The sequence below is a fragment of the Syngnathoides biaculeatus genome, chromosome 13 (genome assembly GCF_019802595.1).
Source record: "Syngnathoides biaculeatus isolate LvHL_M chromosome 13, ASM1980259v1, whole genome shotgun sequence".
NCBI lineage: Eukaryota > Metazoa > Chordata > Actinopteri > Syngnathiformes > Syngnathidae > Syngnathoides > Syngnathoides biaculeatus.
This window is the reverse complement of record NC_084652.1, coordinates 25,518,664-25,536,847: the sequence shown is the minus strand read 5'-3', so window position 1 is coordinate 25,536,847 and position 18,184 is coordinate 25,518,664. Positions and strand designations below refer to the sequence as shown.

Genomic DNA, 18,184 nt, shown 5'->3' with positions numbered 1-18,184 from the left:
CATTTTCTGAGCCACTTATTCTCACAAGGGTGGCGGGAGTGCAGGAGCGTATCCCAGCTATCTTCGGGGAGGAGGCAGGGTACACCCCTGAACTGGTTGCCAGCCAATCACAGGGCACATAGAGACAAAGAACCACCCACACTCACAATCACGCCCAAGAGCATTCCAATTAACGCATGTTTTTGGGATGTGGGAAGAAACAGGAGTGCCCGTAGAATCCCACGCAGACATAGGAACAACATACAAACTCCACAAAGGTCGGGCCGGGATTTGAACCCCTCACAGTTCTGAGGCCCATGCCCTAACCAGACGCGCCACTGTGCCCCCATCCCCCCCAATAAAAGTACATATTTTCATTGATGATCTACCATGAACCCCTGTATTGGTTCTTCTTTTTTATCATGTAAAAAAAAAAAAAAAAAACCTTCAGTCTGCATAAAAGTCATGTCTTGGACATGATTGTTATTTTAAAGGCACAATTAACTCAAAAGTATTATGTTTTCCAGCCATCCTGGGTGATTCTCTCGGTTCGTTGTGGAGACCTGTTACCGTATCCTTCCAAGATGTACAATTTATTCAGATTTTGTCTTGAGAATGCATTTTTTGATATGATTGAAGAAACTTATTTTATTTTTATTCATTTTTTCAAAGAAATTTTCCAAGACAATTGAGTGTTTACTTTTTCATAACCAGAAACCCTATAGAGTCACAGGGTTCTCTCCGGAATCAGGACAGATATTCTTTGGAGTGACAGCCTGTCTTCCTCGTGTGAGTGAATAATACTAATTTCTGAAATATTTGGTAGTAAATATTCCTCCTTTTATTAGTTACAATGTCATGTAATAGCATTATTATAATTTATAGATTAAAAGATGACTTGTTTCATTTTTAGAGTTAGAATTTATCTTGTAGTTATGTGTATTGCTGCTTAACTGGTTGTTTTTCCCACAGCTTCCAGATGACCTCAATATATTGTGGGCATATATAACCTTTTTTGGTGGAGATTGTCAGCTTAATCTTAACAAAAAAGTTACACACTTGGTGGTGAATGAGCCAAAGGGGGTAAGTGGAAGCTCTGTGTCTGATCTTGAGAGTTTCTGTATGTTTTTTCATTGTATCTCATTGAGAGAGTCGAGAATTTACATTAGTTGTCCATTAGCTGCTTCTGCTGTGGAGATATTTTGTGCAGAGAAGTTGACAGCTTTATATTTTTTTCATTAATTAATTTTTTTTTATTTTTCCATGAAACAAAAACCAATGCTGTTTGAAATGTATAGTTTTCAATTGAGCTCTTTGTGCATGTGTCTCCACAGCTGCCTCACAGGCAAAGGTTCTTGTTTTGAATCTCAGATCCGACTTTTCTGTGTGGAGTATTTTCCTTTTTTTTCTGTGCTAGTCTGAGACTCGAAATGAACCGTATGAGTCTAAGAGTAAATGATTGTGCTCTTTCACCCAGTCAGTTTTGTTAGATTTTATCTTGTGATCTTGAATCGGATGAGCGAGAGAACATGGTTGGTTCAATGTCTCTTTATAATGTCATTGTGTGTCATTATCTCGTTACGTGAGACCCGGTGCATAACTTATCATAAAACTCATGGTGTCACTGTTTTGAATTATCGATTGGATCATTCTTAGATCGCCAAAAAAAGAAAAGAAATAATACAAGACAAATTGAACTTTGTCCTATTTATTTTACAAAAGACTTCTGCTCATTAAATAAAAATAACATTGATCTAAAAATGTAAAATAATTGCCATTGAAATTATGACAATTTAAAGTGCAAGATAAGGCATGATACCTTCCCCTTTTATACGGAATGGAAAAATATCTCTTTGCAGTTAAACCAACATGCTCTTCCTTTAACCATCGTGAATCAAACACTGGCTTATATCCACATTGAAAAAGAAATTAATGAAATCTAAACATACCGGATTTTTGGCCATCCCTAAAAATATTTTGGTTTCCAGTAACAAGAGTGGGGGGAAAAAAAATTAGTAGGTAAGTTATTTTTTTTTTTCTTTTGTAAAGGTCCATTCCATGATATTCTGAAAATATTTTGGGCCATATACTACCAATAAATATATTCAGTGTGTTAATGTAGCTTAGATTTTAGCTATAAATTATATCAATATTTATTTATTCCCATTTTCAACTTCCCAATAATGATTTAAAATCGCTGATGTGCATACCTGGATAACATATGTAGCTTCTTCTTTGGATACTGAACTTGGGAATGAGGTGCTGGCTCGGTTGACCTCATCCAGGACTTTGTTAAAAAGCCAGGGGTTTCCCAGATCACTATTTTTTTTTAACGAGAAGGAAAGGTCTTGACTTTTCCTTGGCAGCTGCCATCACAGTGACAAATGCATCCATTTTAGGCCGTTTAGCAGTTATATTTTTCCCTCAAATGAAATATCACGATCCTAAGATGCGATTGAACTGTTATGTCTCTAAATCATCAGAACATTCGCATTGGATGCTACTGTGCGTTTGCCCCAGTCCCACTGCTTCTATCTCAGATAGCATGTCATCTCTAAATTGTTCTGGGGCAATTTGTTTAAATGCATCCTGGAGTGTTAAAGAAGGGCTCACCTTTCTCAACCTATTACTCATATATATATATATATATATATATATATATATATATATTCGCCGTTTAAAATAAGCAAGAAAGCAAATGACACGCCGTCGGCCGCGATAGCGGTAGCGTGAGGCAGACAAGAGAAAATCACTTCCTGATTGGTTATTTGAGACAGGAACCAGGTTTTTTTTTTTTTTTAAATGCAGACTTCGGCAATTTTATTTGCTTTTGAATGTTTATGGTCGGTTGGGTTATGGGAAACCTGAATATTTTTATAGATGGCCTTATACCGTATTTTCTCATGTATAATGAACAAAATTTTCCAAAATATTTTCAAAAGTCAATTGATCGCATTATATTTAGGTATATATTAAAAATAAAATCACATGGTATAGTCGCATATGGGTAGATAGGGTGGTAAAAAATGTATACATTTACATTTCAACATGATACTCAGTTTTCCATTTTACGATCGTTAGCGTAACATATTTGTTGCTACTGCACCAAACCTCAGATACGGCTGCCTGTGAGTTGTTTTTTTTTTTTTTTTTTTTTTTAAGGTAAACAAAGACAAAAAATTTGAATTACAAGGGCTAGTTATGCTTTAAAAAGAAAAGTATCCTCACTGCTGTCGAAAAAGTGGACAACTGCGTAGCAGCACGGCAGTTCAAAGTGGCTGAGTCAAATGTGAGATTGTGGAGGAAGGTTAAGGAGAAAATCCATCAAAAAGCACACTTGTAGCACTGTGGAGCTTCGCCTCAAATGGGAACTAAAGGGAACCAAGACTCTTAGGCTTCAAAAAATGTTTCCCCGCAAACGCCATGGATGGCACAGAGAATGACATGTCCTGTGGAAGGAAGATGGGATCACTGTTCATGATGCAATGCAGGAGGCACCGGAACTGGACCGAGTCATCAATGATGAATTCCACAGCGATGCACCAAAGGTAGCTACTATGGATCTTTTTCAGATCGGAGATGAGTTAGATTCTTCTTTTGAAGGCTTGGCCAAGGATGTGTAATGTCGTGGATTAACTGCACTAGGCACAAATGTTTTTTGCACAAATATTTCATGCAAAAAAATGTTTCTGCCCAAAATTTTAGGTAAACAGTGTTAAATGGTTTATTTAACTGTAATACGTGTTATCAACAGTATAAATACAACGTTCTACCATCATTGAGCATTTATTTCAATTGGTTGAGGGATTCTATTGTGACATTTACAGGGACCAGGGCAAGCGTGTCCTGTGGCCTGTCCTGAGATATATTCACAAAGATTATAGTTACAGACATTGTTTGGGAAAAGCAAAAGTACAAACCTAGCCAAATAGAAATACGGATCATTCTTAATATTTTGAGCATATGGGTAGCAGCAAATTGGTGGTGCACATTGTACATTGGTAGAAGGGTTTTCCTGATTATTTCTTCTTTTTTTTTTAAGGTCAAATTTGGGTGTGGGCATTATACTTCAGGACTTATTATACGCGATAAATTAGTTTTGCATTCTGTGATCACTGGCATATTAGTACTGTGTCCTTCTATTTGCTAGTAAGTCACTACTTCTGTCAGGTGGTTAACAGTCCCAGATTTGTGCCCGTCTTTCACATAGGGTTGTGTGTCTGCTGCATGGGGCTCTTTTGCACTCCATTGGGATGTTTTAAACGACTTCCGTTACCCTGGAAGTCCACACATTTGTGCTGAGCACTACAAAGGTTACTGAATCTGCTGGATAATTTGTCCACATTTTTCTGTTTTCCTGCTCATAAAGACTCAAATTGTAATACTAAAATGAGCCTTTGACAGAATTTCATGTTTTCTTGCACAGCCGAGTATGTTGGAGGATGTTGTTCATGTCTTCAACAATCAATACCCCAAAAGATTTTGTAAAAGTTTAAGCCTGCTGCACGGTTGGATTGTGCCGCAAGGTGCTGCCAAAATGCCACGATGATAATTGGTTGTTGGGCAGGCTTTGTCTTGGCTGCTCGGTGACACACCAGGATTATGCCATTATCAATGATTTTACCAAAATTCTTTTATACATGCGATTTACATGATCCAGGATATAGACTCTTGAGTTTATCTGCTCCTCCACTGCGGGAGTCATGAATATCATCTACCAATGCACATGACAAGTGAGTAACCATAAATGTGCTGTCTTCGTGTGAACATGCCAAAAAAAGAAGATTTTGACACCAACCAGTCTGTGGACCAGGTGTATGCCTTGTGCTGAACCGTGGAGTGTAACCTCTGGATAACAGATTGAAGATGATCCATTCTACCACTTTGTGAGACTATTTGGGAGTCGCAGTGGCTCGTTTGTAAGAACTTGGGTTTTGGAACTGGAAGCTTACGCTTCAACCTCTGGTGGAGACAAAATGTAAAGTTGGCATCTCACTGTTGGAAAAATGCTAGCTTCCCCAGTTAAGATTGAGTTGCCCATGAGCAATATTACAACTTCGTTCCATCTCAATAGGTGCGATACTGTTTGGATCCCACTTTCACTCTGACAGCATGTGCAGTGGCATGCTTAAGTGTGTGGTACAGTTAAATGTGTTGAGTGCAAGTCAAAATATGTAGACACCAGAATGTAAGGTCCAAAATATTTTTTTTTATGAGACTCCTTTTTAATGTATTCCAAGCTTAAACAGTACATTGATTTTATAATTGCAAATACAAATAAATATCCCTGCATAATTCAGATGTGTATTTTTATTCTCACTTTAGGGTAAGTTTGAGTGTGCCCTGAAACACCCTGGTATCAAGATCATCACTCCAGATTGGATAACAGATTCTGTAAAAGGTAAAGTTCAAGATTTTCTCTGACTGGGAGGTTTGTCTTTTCGTGGTAGAATCTTTTTTTTTTTTTTTCAAATTAATGGATAAAAAACAATAGTTCCAGTCCAGTGATTATTTCTAGTGATGTAACTATTAAATTAAACTAAAAATAAAAAACAGTATTCGTTAAAAAGACCAGTTGTGGGCAAGAGGCACATTACAAACAAGTTAACTATGTTTCTGCCCACCCATGACCCTAATGCGGGCAAATGGTAAAATAAATGGATAAGGGCATTTAGTTCCCATTAATTTAGAATAACAAATACATTTGTATAGCATGACCCTGAAATTAAAGAGTTGATGGCCAGCGAAAGTACAAAACTTAGGGGAAAACAAGTACTGTACTTGCTCTTCTTAGGGGCAGAATGTGATCACACTGTGATCAGATTTTAAATTTTTTTTTTAAAATATATACGCTGGGCGGCACGGTGGGTCAGCTGGTAAAGCATTGGCCTCACAGTTCAGAGGTCCCGGGTTCAATCCCGGATCCGCCTGTGTGGAGTTTGCATGTTCTTCCCGTGCATGCGTGGGTTTCTTCCGGGCACTCCGGTTTCCTCCCACATTACAAAAACATGCAACGTTAAATGGACACTCTAAATTACCCCTACGTGTGATTGTGAGTGTAGCTGTTTGTCTCTGTGCCCTGCAATTGGCTGGCAACCAGTTCAGAGTGTACCCGGCCTCCTGCCCGTTGACACCTGGGATAGGCTCCAGCACTCCCCGCGACGCTCGTGAGGATAAGCAGCAGTAGTCATTGATCGTGGTAATGTTTTATAGAATTTGATAAACTTTTGACGTCCACATATTTTCTTGCGAGCTATCTTATTTTGTAAAGAGGGTTAATGAGGTAACTGCACACTTTTACACTAAATCAGTTGATGACGCTTCACTGCAAAAAAAGATTGTCTTCAGGATGAGATGACATCCATGGTTTAGTTACTTTAGAAGTAGTATTTCTGTTGACAGATGTTAAAATTCCCAAAATTTTCAATACAGCTAAGAGGCGGAATAATGAAGCACTCTATCATCCGCGACTTACTTATGTGGAGCCAGAGGAAGTGGATGAGAGTGAGCAAGAGTCATATGACCAGCATTCCCACTCAGATGGAAGCTACAGCCCTCAATGCTCCCGGATATCCAGTGGTGGCTCATCAGAGGAGTCAAGTCCTCGCAGACGACCTGGTCCCAAAAAACTGAACTCCTTCTCCCCGTCGTCTCCACGGAAAACCGAAAGTCGCAGTGAGCGCATGTTTGATGACTCTGACGATGACTCGTCCGCAGAGAAGGAAGGTACCAACCTCAACTGGACTCCAGCAGAAGTCGTGACACCAACCCCTCCATTTGCACCAGGCACTGTCAGGCGGCGAAGTGGTCCATCTGGAAACAAGAATTCCATATCCTCAACAGGAGGTGGGCTCATCAACCTGTGTGCCACTGTTCCTCCAGTTCCTGGCATCAATCCCATCCCAACAGAGGTCCGCAATGCTGCCGGCATCAGTCAAAATGCACAACAAGGTCAGTAAGTACAAATATTCAAGACTATGGTGACATAATCTTCAACAGACAGTTAAAAACTTGTGCGATAAATTGTTTTATTATTAAAGCCCAAGTGTCATCCCAAAAAAAACATTCTAAAATAGATATTGTAATGAAAAATACATATAACATTTTTCACTTCGTCTATACGAAAAAATAAATGTGAGCGGAGAGCATCATCCATGCGCAAAGTTGCAGAAGTGTCATTCTACGATATCCAAGTGGTCGCCATATTGGCTGCATCCTCCGCCCGTGACGTCACCCGGACATTCGCCAATGAAAACACGTGGTGCACCCTAACTATGGGAGACAACCCCGCCCCTTCTGACACGGAAGCTCTTTTCAAAAAGGAGAACACCACACAACCGACTGAATTTACCGGAGAAATATTACACTATTGTTTCGAGCCTTTGGGGCAATATTACACAATTGTTTCGAGCCATATTTAGATGATATGCGATGACGGCCAACCCGCATCCCCGTCTGGTCCACTTCCGCGGTGGAGATGAGGCATCGCGGCTCATCGCAGCCAACCGGTGTGGTTTATGACTGAGCCGAGCTGTGTTGCTTTAGGGGGTTGTTCATAGACGCCGCAGTATGCGATGAGCAACACAGTCGAGCCGAGGCGCTTTACTGCGCGCACGCGGCTGAGTGAGGCATTCTTGGCTGCGTTCTTCAGAGCCGCCCCTGTCCGCAAAGCCAGACGCGCAGCCTTCGGAGAAGCCGTGACCGCCGAACGTGGCGCCTCAGCCGTTGTGGCTGATTTTTGTCGCCGTGGTGGCCTATAATGGAGCCGAGCCGTGCTGCTTTAGGGGGTTGTTCATAGATGCCGCAGTACGCGATGAACAACACCGTCGAGCCGGGGCGCTTTACTGCGCGCACGCTGCTGAGTGAGGCATTCTTGGCTGGGTTCTTCAGACCCGCCACCGTCCGCGAGCCCGAAGTGCAGCCTTCGTGGCGAAGCGATGCGGCAGCCTGACGCCGTCCGACGCGCACATCAACATATTTCGTACGCGGATCTTTTGTTACGTTATGAGAGTCCGATTATGTGGTCCGCCCCAAACTATTATTTTTTTTTTTTTTGTAGCTGCAAGCACACCTACCTGTTATTTGGAACCCACGAAGCTCTCGTCTTCTGCACCGGTGCAATCCATTTTTCACAACGAACCGGGTCTCTTGCAAACTTATGAAGGGTAAATCCATTCTCCCGAGTGTTCAAGCAATGTCCAGCAATGCAATGAGCCGGCATTTTGGCTAACACGAAGGAACAACGAGCTACCTTCCCGGAGGTAAAACTAACGGAAACAAACGAGTCCACTTGGGGGCGCCTCTGTCCTTTACGTCACTTCCTGCTTCTTCTCGAAAACAAATCCCTGGAGAGGATTTTCATGGCGGGAGTTACAAAAAGCTGCATATGTCAAAATCATGTTTTGTGGTTTGAAAGAAAACAAAACGCATGGGCCCATATCGAATGCTGTGTTTTGTTTAATAACATACTAAAAATCATCCATTTCATGAGAATAGACCTTTAAGAATAAAGTAATGTGTTGGTCTTTTATATGAGAAGTTAATATTGTACTATAGCAGCGGTCACCAATCCGGTGCCAGCTTGCGAATGGTAGCCCACGAGGACCATATAAGACACCCGTGAGGTATGTTCTAAAAATACCATAGGCCACAAATTGTTACTATTATTTGTGCTTTAAATTTCTGAATCTGACTTGCTTACATGAATTAAAATTTTAAAATACCTGTCAAGTAATTTAGTACAATAAATTAAAACAAAAATATTTTATGTACGTGTAATGAACTGAGTCTGAAATTTGCTACAAACAGGTCACGTAGCCCTTCATACGATCGGTGCTCATGAAGTAGCCCTCAGCCTCAAAAAGGTTGCTGAGCCCTGGACTATATAGTATAGCCAAGGCTCAAAATGCAATTTTTTTTCATCCGAGCAGCATTTTTCTTATTTTGAGAAGCAATGTTTTGCAGGTTAATTGCAAAGGGATCCGAAGCAATAAAAATGAAAATGGGGAAATTTAATGTAGGACTGCAGCTAACGAATATTGTAGTACTAGAGTATCCTCCAAAATGTTCTTCTGTTTTGGTTCATAACCCATTTTACCCATTACAGTCTGCCCTTTCCCATTCGCGGTTCACTGTTCACGGATGTGTATATTCACAGATTTGGTCTCCCAAGTTTTTAAATTTTTTTTTTTAATTTATTCTATTTTCATGATCCTAAAGGTCTTAAATTTTCTCTAAATAGACGAGGCGCCACATTAGACATGGTGCCTTACGATGTTGTACACTTTAGATGCACACAGAGTTCCAACATTTGCAAATGTTGTTGTGTGACTTGTCCAAGAAAGTACACCCAAACACACTGGTTATACTGTTAGCATGCATGCCAGCACGTGTTTTAGCGTGTATGTAAGCTATCATATGATGGCGCTCACGAGGCAGTTAGGAACAATAGCATTTCACATCTGTAAGCAGAAGAAGCTTACATTTCACCACACATTGCCTGTGCAGGCTGGTCATGACTGACAATGCTGCATGTAAATAGCTTTTAAAGTGCATGTTTTCTATCAATTATTTTGTGAGTCATTCTTTAATGTTTTTTTTATTTGCCAATTATTGTATTCTGTTTGCAATGGTGTGCTAATTTTAGTTTCGATGTGACAGTGTGAGTGTGTACAACAGTCAGTAATGAGTTGCCTACACAGGAAGTGTGTGGGGCAATGTAAGCTTCTGCTTACAGATGTGAACTGCAATTGTTCTTACGGCCTTGTCAGCGGCATCACATGGTAGCATGCATACATTCTTAAACTCTTGCTGGCATGCATTCTGACGGTGTAACCAGTGTGTATTAATTCTTCATTATTCGCGGATTTTTGTTTTTCGGAACTATACAAGCACATTGAAAGTACGTGACTGTAACCTCTGTGAATAACAGGGTAACCCTGTATTCCTTTCCGACCACGTTTTCACCAACATGACTCAATGTAATGAGTATACTGGCCATATGTCAAACGGTGACTGACTGAGAAAACTTTGAAGCACGGTGTATATAACGTCTGCGTCGGGTGAGTTGCTTTATCTATTTATTTATTTATTTAATGCAAACTTGTTCATACTAAGAGCTCAAAATACTGGCATTTCATTTCCCCATTGCCACCCTTTCAGTCCACATTCGTAGCGAGCTGCCACTTTTACTCTACAATCTCAAAAACATGAGGAAAAAACTGTTGCGAACTGTTTTCAAATGAGGTATTAAAACAGAAATATATATATAAATTTTTTCAAATCATTAACGTGTAAACAAAAACATGCAATTCAGTATGACCGTAGCGATGTTGTTAGGACTGATAACTTTGCATTCCTTGCAGCTCTGGCTGACTATAATTACAAAATGTTTTTTTGATTTTTATTTTTTAAATTACATTTTATGACAATGAGATTGTACAGTATTTTAACTAAAGCATACAATACAAATCATTTTCCTCATCAGATTTTGTTTAACAATTATACACTGTATTACAAAAGAACCAAAGAAAACATTCCTTCCCATTTAAGCTATAAACTTACAAATTAATTTACAAGGTTAAACTATATACTGTACAAGCCTTCCTTCATCTGTTGGGGGTGAAACAGATTATTCCCCAAAATATCCCCTGACATTAGTAGGCTAATTTATAGTGTGTTCAGCCATCATACTTTTTGTGTTCGGTGGAGAGAGATCTGTTACAGATTTGCAGGTCACGGTTGTTTGCATATTAAATGAAATGCTATCACACTTTTGACATTTTTCTTCTTTTGCTCTTGCATTTTTCTTATCAAGCATCTTTGGCCTTCCTGCACCAACATCCAAGCTTTGCTCCACTTACGTTTTTTTCCCTGACACTGTAATTGCATTGTCACGTCCATGTGTCTGTCGCGCAAAGTGAAGAATTTGTGATTTGCAGTTTTGCTTTTCAATAATTTTAATCTTGTATACTTGCTTCTATTTTGATTTATTTATTATTTATTATTATTATTTTATTATATTCTATGGGGGCACAAACCAGTGCAATCTGTAGGCCGGTCCCAAGCCCGGATAAATACAGAGGGTTGCGTCAGGAAGGGCATCCGGCGTAAAAAAGTGGAAAGGTATTAAGGCTAGAAGTTTAGGAGCAGGGTTTAAATTATTCTACCACAGAGGAGATGGGAAGAGAAATGGAGTAGGGGTTATTTTAAAGGAAGAACTGGCTAAGAATGTCTTGGAGTTGAAAAGAGTATCAGATCGAGCGATGAGACTAAAATTTGAAATTGAGGGTGTTATGTATAATGTGGTTAGCGGCTTTGCCCCACAAGTAGGATGTGACCAAGAGTTGAAAGAGAAATTCTAGAAGGAACTAGATGAAGTAGTTCTGAGCATCCCAGACAGCGAGAGAGTTGTGATTAGTGAAGATTGTAATGGAGATATTGGTAAAGGAAACAGGGGCGGTGAAGAAGTGATGGGTAAGTACGGCATCCAGGAAAGGAACTTTGAGGGACAGATGGTGGTGGACTTTGCAAAAAGGATGGAGATGGCTGTAGTGAACACTTATTTCCAGAAGAGGGAGGAACATATAGTGACCTACAAGAGCGGAGGTAGAAGCACACAGGTGGATTATATTTTGTGCAGACCATGTAAACTGAAGAAGGTTACTGACTGTAAAGTAGTGGTAGGGGAGAGTGTAGCTCGACAACATAGGATGGTAGTGTGTAGGATGACTCTGGTGGTGGGTAGGAAGATTAAGAAGACAAAGGTAGAGCAGAGAACCATGTGGTGAAGCTGAGAAAGGAAGAATGTTGTGCGGCCTTTCGGAAAGAGGTAAGACAGGCTCTCGATGGACACAGCAGAAGCTCCCGGAAGTCTGGACAACGACAGCCAAGGTAATCAGAGAGACAGGCAGGAGAGTACTTGGTGTGTCTTTTGGTAGGAAAGGGGAGAAGGAGACTTGATGGTGGAACCCCAAAATACAGGGATTCATACAAGGAAAGAGATTAGCGAAGAAGAAGTGCGATACTGAGAGGACTGAGGAGAGGCGAAAGGAGTACATTGAGATGCGACGTAGGGCAACGGGAGAGGTGGCAAAGGCTAAACAAGAGGCATATGAAGACATGTACACCAGGTTGGACACGAAAGAAGGAGAAAAGGATCTCTACAGGTTGGCCAGACAGAGGGATAGAGATGGGAAGGATGTGCAGCAGGTAAGGGTGATTAAGGATAGAGATGGAAATGTGTTGACTAGTGCCAGTAGTGTGCTAAATCGATGGAAAGAATACTTTGAGAAGTTGATGAATGAAGAAAATGAGAGAGAAGGAAGAGTTGAAGAGGCAAGTGTGAAGGACCAGGAAGTGGCAATGATTTCTAAGGGGGAAGTCAGAAAGGCACTACAAAGGATGAAAAATGGAAAGGCAGTTGGTCCTGATGACATACCGGTAGATGTATGGAAGCAATTTGGAGAGATGGCTGTGGAGTTTTTGACCAACTTATTCAACAGAATACTAGCGGGCGAAAAGATGCCTGAAGAATGGAGGAAAAGTGCTCTAGTTCCTATTTTTAAGAACAAAGGGGATGTTCAGAGCTGTGGGAACTATAGAGGAATAAAGTTGATGAGCCACACAATGAAGTTATGGGAAAGAGTAGTGGAGGCTAGACTCAGGACAGAAGTAAGTATCTGCGAGCAACAGTATGGTTTCATGCCTAGAAAGAGTACCACAGATGCATTATTTGCCTTGAGGATGCTCGTGGAAAAGTACAGAGAAGGTCAGAAGGAGCTACATTGCGTCTTTGTGGACCTAGAGAAAGCCTATGACAGAGTACCAGAGAGGAACTGTGGTACTGCATGCGTAAGTCTGGTGTGGCAGAAGATATGTTAAAATAGTACAGGACATGTATGATGGCAGCAGAACAATGGTGAGGTGTGCCTTAGGTGTGACAGAGGAATTTAAGGTGGAGGTGGGACTGCATCAGGATCAGCTCTGAGCCCCTTCCTGTTTGCAGTGGTAATGGATAGGCCTGACAGATGAGGTTAGACTGGAATCCCCTTGGACCATGATGTTTGCAGATGATATTGTCATATGCAGTGAAAGCAGGGAGCACGCAGAGGAACAATTGGAAAGATGGAGACATGCACTGGAAAGTAGAGGAATGAAGATTAGCCGAAGTAAAACAGAATATATGTGCGTGAATGAGAAAAGTAGAGGGGGAAGAGTGAGGCTACAGGGAGAAGAGATAGCGAGGGTCGACGACTTCAAACTTGGGGTCAACAATCCAGAGCAATGGTGAGTGTGGTAAGGAAGTGAAAAACGGTCCAAGCAGGTTGGAACAGCTGGCGAAAGGTGTCTGGTGTGTTATGTGACAGAAGAGTGTCTGCTAGGATGAAGGGCAAAGTTTACAAAACAGTGGTGAGGCTGGCCATGATGTACGGATTAGAGACGGTGGCACTGAAGAAACAACAGGAAGCTGAACTGGAGGTGGCAGAAATGAAGATGTTGAGGTTCTCTGCTCGGAGTGACCAGGTTGGATAGGATTAGAAATGAGCTCATTAGAGGGACAGCCAAAGCTGGATGTTTTGGAGACAAGATTCGAGAGAGCAGACTTCGATGGTTTGGACATGTTCAGAGGCGAGAGAGTGAGTATATTGGTAGAAGGATGCTGAGGATGGAGCTCCCAGGCAAAAGGGCGAGGAAGACCAAAGAGAAGGTTTATGGATGTGGTTGAGGGAAGACATGAGGGCAGTTGGGGTTCGAGAGGAGATGCAGGAGATAGGCTAAGATGGCAAAAGATGACATGGCTGTGGCGACCCCTAACGGGACAAGCCGAAAGGAAAAGAAGAAATGTGTGTGTGTATATATGCGTATGTATATTTGTGTGTGTATATATGCGTATGTATATATGCGTATGTATATATGTGTGTGTATATATGCGTATGTATATATTTGTGGTGTGTGTATATTGTGTATGTGTATATATGCGTGTGTATATATGTGTATGTGTATATATGCGTGTGTATATATGCGTGTGTATATATACGTATGTGTACGTATATATATATGTGTATGTGTGTAGAGAGAGAGGAGAGAGAGAGAGAGAGAGAGAGAGATAGAGGAGAGAGAGAGACGAAGAGATGAAGAGAGAGAGAGAGAGAGAGAGAGAGAGAGAGAGAGAGAGCTAGAGAGAGAGAGATCTCTCTCTCTCGCTCGCTCTCTCTCTCTCTCGAGCTCTCTCGAGCTCTCTCTCTCTCTCTCTCTCTCTCTCTCCTCTCTCTCTCTCTCTCTCTTTTTCCTCTTCAGATTCCTCGTCCTACGGAGTCCACATTGTCCTTTTTGTATCTAGAGAAAGCCTATGACAGAGTACCAAGAGAGGAACTTTGGTACTGCATGCGTAAGTCTGGTGTGGCAGAGAAGTATTTTAAATAGTACAGGACATGTATGATGGCAGCAGAACAATGGTTATGTGGTGACAGAGGAATTTAAGGTGGAGTGGGCCTGCATCAGGGCCGCCCTGATCCCCTTCCTGTTTGCGGTAGTAATGGATAGGCTGACAGATGAGGTTAGACTGGAATCCCCTTGGACCATGTTGTTCGCAGATGATATTGTGATATGCAGTGAAAGCAGGGAGCATGCAGAGGAACAATTGGAAAGATGGAGACATGCACTGGAAGGAGAGGAATGAAGATTAGCCGAAGTAACACAGAATATATGTGCGTGAATGAGAAAAGTGGAGGGGAAGAGTGAGGCTACAGGGAGAAGAGATAGCGAGGGTGGACGACTTCAAATACTTGGGGTCACAATACAGAGCAATGGAGAGTGTGGTCAGGAAGTGAAGAAACGGGTCCAAGCAGGTTGGAACAGCTGGCGAGAGGTGTCTGGTGTGTTATGTGACAGAAGAGTGTCTGCTAGGATGAAGGGCAAGGTTTACAAAACAGTGGTGAGGCCGGCCATGATGTACGGATTAGAGACGGTGGCACTGAAGAAACAACAGGAAGCTGAACTGGAGGTGGCAGAAATGAAGATGTTGAGGTTCTCGCTTGGAGTGACCAGGTTGGATAGGATTAGAATGAGCTCATTAGAGGGACAAGCCAAAGCTTGATGTTTTGGAGACAAGATTCGAGAGAGCAGACTTTGATGGTTTGGACATGTTCAGAGCGAGAGATTGAGTATATTGGTAGAAGGATGCTGAGGATGGAGCTCCCAGGCAAAAGCGAGAGGAAGAACCCAAAGAGAAGGTTTATGGATGTTGTTGAGGGAAGACAATTAGGGCAGTTGGGGTTAGAGATGAATATGCAGGAGATAGGCTTAGATGAAAAAGATGACACGCTGTGGCGACCCCTAACGGGACAAGCCGAAAGGAAAAGAAGAAGATATATGTGTTGATATATGTGTGTGTTGTATATATATATATGTTGTGTGTGTTGTATATATATATGTTGTTTGTGTGGTGTATATATATATGTGTTGTGTGTTTGTGTATATATATTTTTGTGTTTTTTGTGTATATACTCTATATTATATATCTATATATCTATTTTTGTGTGTTTTTATACTATATATATCTCTATCTTTTGTGTTTTGTTTGTTTGTGTCTGTCTTCTCTTGTGTGTGTTTGTCTCTTTTCATGCTCCTTCTCTCTCTCTCTCTCTATCTCTCTCTCTCTCTATCTCCTCTCTTTTGTTTGTGTTTTTGTGTTGTGTGTGTGTGTGTGTTTGTGTGGTGTTGTCTCTCTGTTTTTTTTTTTGTTTTTTTTTCTCTCTGTTTTTTTTTGTTGTGTTTTTGTCTCTTTTTTGTGTTTTTTTTTGTCTCTCTGTGTGTTTGTGTGTTTTCTCTCTCTCTCTTTGTGTTTTTCTCTTCTCTCTCATTTTTTGTTTTGTTGTCTCTCTCTGCGTCGTTTTGTTGTTTTTTGGCTCTCTCGTCTCTTTTTTTGTATTTCTCTCTCTCTCTTGTTTTTTTGTTCTCTCTCTTGTTTTTTTTTTTCTGCTCTCTCGTTTTTTTTTTTTTTTTTCTCCTCTCTCTTTTTGTTTTTTTTTTTTTTCTCCTCTCTCTCTTTTTTTTTTTTTTTTTCTCTCTCTCTTTTTTTGTTTTTTTTTCTCTCTCTCTTTTTTTTGTTTTTTTTCTCTCTCTCTCTTTTTATTTTTTTGTCTCTCTCTCTTTGTCTGTTTTGTTTTCATCTCTCTCTCTTTTCTCTCTCGGTCTCTCTTTTTTTTCTCTCTCTCTTCCTCTCTCTCTCTTTCTCTCTCTGTCTCTCTCTATCTTCTCTCTGTCTGTCTCTGTCTCTCTCTCTCTCTCTCTGTCTGTCTCTGTCTCTCTCTCTCTTCTCTCTGTCCTGTCTCTGTAGGTCGCTGTCTCTCTTGTGTCTCTGTCTCTCTGTCTGTCCTTTCAATCTGTGTCTCTTTCCTCTCTGTCTGTCTCTCTTCTCTCTGCTGTCTCTTGTCTCTCTCTCTCCTTTCTTTCTCTCATGTCTCTGTCCTCTCTCTGTCTCCTCTTTCTCGTCTCTTGTCTTTCTCTCTCTTTCTCTCTCTTCTTCTCATTTCTCTCTCATGATCTTTCTCTTTCTTCTCATCTTTCTTTCTCTGCTCTTTCTCTCTCTTTCTCTCTCTTTCTTCGTCTCTTTCTCTCTCGGTCTTCCTCTTGTCCTCTCTGTCTTTTCTCTCTTTCTCTATCTCTCTTGATCGTTCTTTCTCCTCTCTTCTTCTCTTTCTCTCTTGTCCTTTCTCTGTCTCCTCTTTCCTCTCTCTTCTCTCTTTCTCTCTTGTCTCTTTCTCTCGTTTCTCTTTTCTCTCTGTTCTTTCTCTCCTGTTTCTCTTTCTCCTCTGTCTCTCTTCTCTTTCTCTCTTTCTCTGTTCTCTTTCTCTCTTTCTCTGTCTCTCTTTCTCTTTCTCTCGTTTCTCTGTCTCTCTTTCTCTTTCTCTCTTTCTCTCTTGTCTCTCCTCTCTTTCTCTTTCTCTCTTTCTCTCTTTCTCTCTTTTCTCTCTTTCCTTTCTCTCGTCTGTCTCTCTCTCTTTCCTCTCTTTCCTCATCGTCTCTGTCTTCTCTTTCCTCTCTCTCGTTTTTCCTCTCTGTCTCTCTGTTGTCCGTCTCTATCTGTCTCGTCGCTGGTCGTGGCTCGTCTCTTTCTCTCTCTCTGTCTCTCTGCTCTTCTCTCCCTCTCTGTTCTTTCCTTGTTCCGCTCTCTCTCTTTCTCTCTCGAGGTCTCTCTCTGTCTCTCTTTGTTCTTTCTCTGTATCTCTTTCCTCTCTGTCTCTTTTCTCCTGTCTCTCTTTCTCTCTTTCTTCTGTCTCTCTGTTTCTCTCTTTTTTGTCTCGTTTCTTCTTTCTTCTGTTCTTTCTCTTTCTCTTTTGTTCTCTTTCTCTCTCTATTTTTTCTCTCTCTCTCTCTGTTTCTCTTTTCTCTCTTCTCTGTCTCCTTTTTCTCTTTCTGTCTCGTCTCTGCTCTCTCTTTTTCCTCTTTCTCTCGGTCTTATTTGCTCTCCTGTTCTCTTTCTCTCTCTCTGTCTTTCTGTGTCTCTTGTGTTCTCTTTCTCTCTCTGTGTCTTGTCTCTTGTTTCTTTTCTCTCTCTGCTTCTCTGTCTCTCTCTTTTCTCTGTCTCTCTCGTCTGTCTCTCTTTCTCTCTGTTGATCTCTTTCTCTCTCTCTGTTTCGCTCTTTTTCGTCTGTCTCTCTCTCTGTTCTCTGTGCTTTTTCGTCTCTCTCTCTGTCTCTCTGTTCTCTGTGGTCGCTCTCGTCTTTCTCTCTCTTTCTCTGTCTTCTCTGTGTCTCTGTGTTGTTTTCTCTCATCTCTGTTTCTCTTCGTCTGTCTCATTGTCTCTCTCTTTCTCGTTTTTCGTCTCTCCTCTCTTGTCTCTGTCCTCTCGTTCTCTCCTCTTTCTCTTTCCTCTCAGTTCGTCTTTCTCTCTGTTCTCGTCTTTCTCTCTGTCTCTCTGTCTCTCTGTCTTCTGTCTCTCTGTCTCTATGTCTACCGTATGTATGTCGGCCTACGTCTATCTCTGTGTCTGTCTGCATCCGTATATATATGTGCATGTAATGTATACGTATATATATGTGCATGTATGTATACGTATATATATGTGCATTATGATCGTATATATATGTGCATGTATGTATACGTATATATATGTGCGTGTATGTATACGTATATATATGTGCGTGTATGTATACGTGTATATATATACGTGCGTGTATGTATACGTGTATATATATACGTG

The 18,184-nt window shown here is 41.0% G+C and overlaps 1 protein-coding gene across 5 annotated transcripts in view; it reads left to right on the top strand.

Moving 5' to 3' along the window:
* paxip1 (PAX interacting (with transcription-activation domain) protein 1) overlaps window positions 1–18,184 on the top strand; it is a 104,891-nt gene that overhangs the window by 2,072 nt on the left and 84,635 nt on the right. For 3 of the 5 annotated variants that reach the window (XR_009797656.1, XM_061838702.1, XM_061838705.1), the window contains exons 3-7: window positions 507–550; window positions 705–768; window positions 952–1,062; window positions 5,305–5,380; window positions 6,412–6,930. Coding sequence is in view for 4 of the 5 variants with exons in the window: in XM_061838702.1 (XP_061694686.1) it covers window positions 507–550; window positions 705–768; window positions 952–1,062; window positions 5,305–5,380; window positions 6,412–6,930 (814 nt within the window). In the remaining variant the exon portion in view is untranslated. The remainder of the gene's footprint in view (window positions 1–506; window positions 551–704; window positions 769–951; window positions 1,063–5,304; window positions 5,381–6,411; window positions 6,931–18,184) is intronic. The other 2 variants (XM_061838703.1, XM_061838706.1) reach the window with 2 other exon arrangements.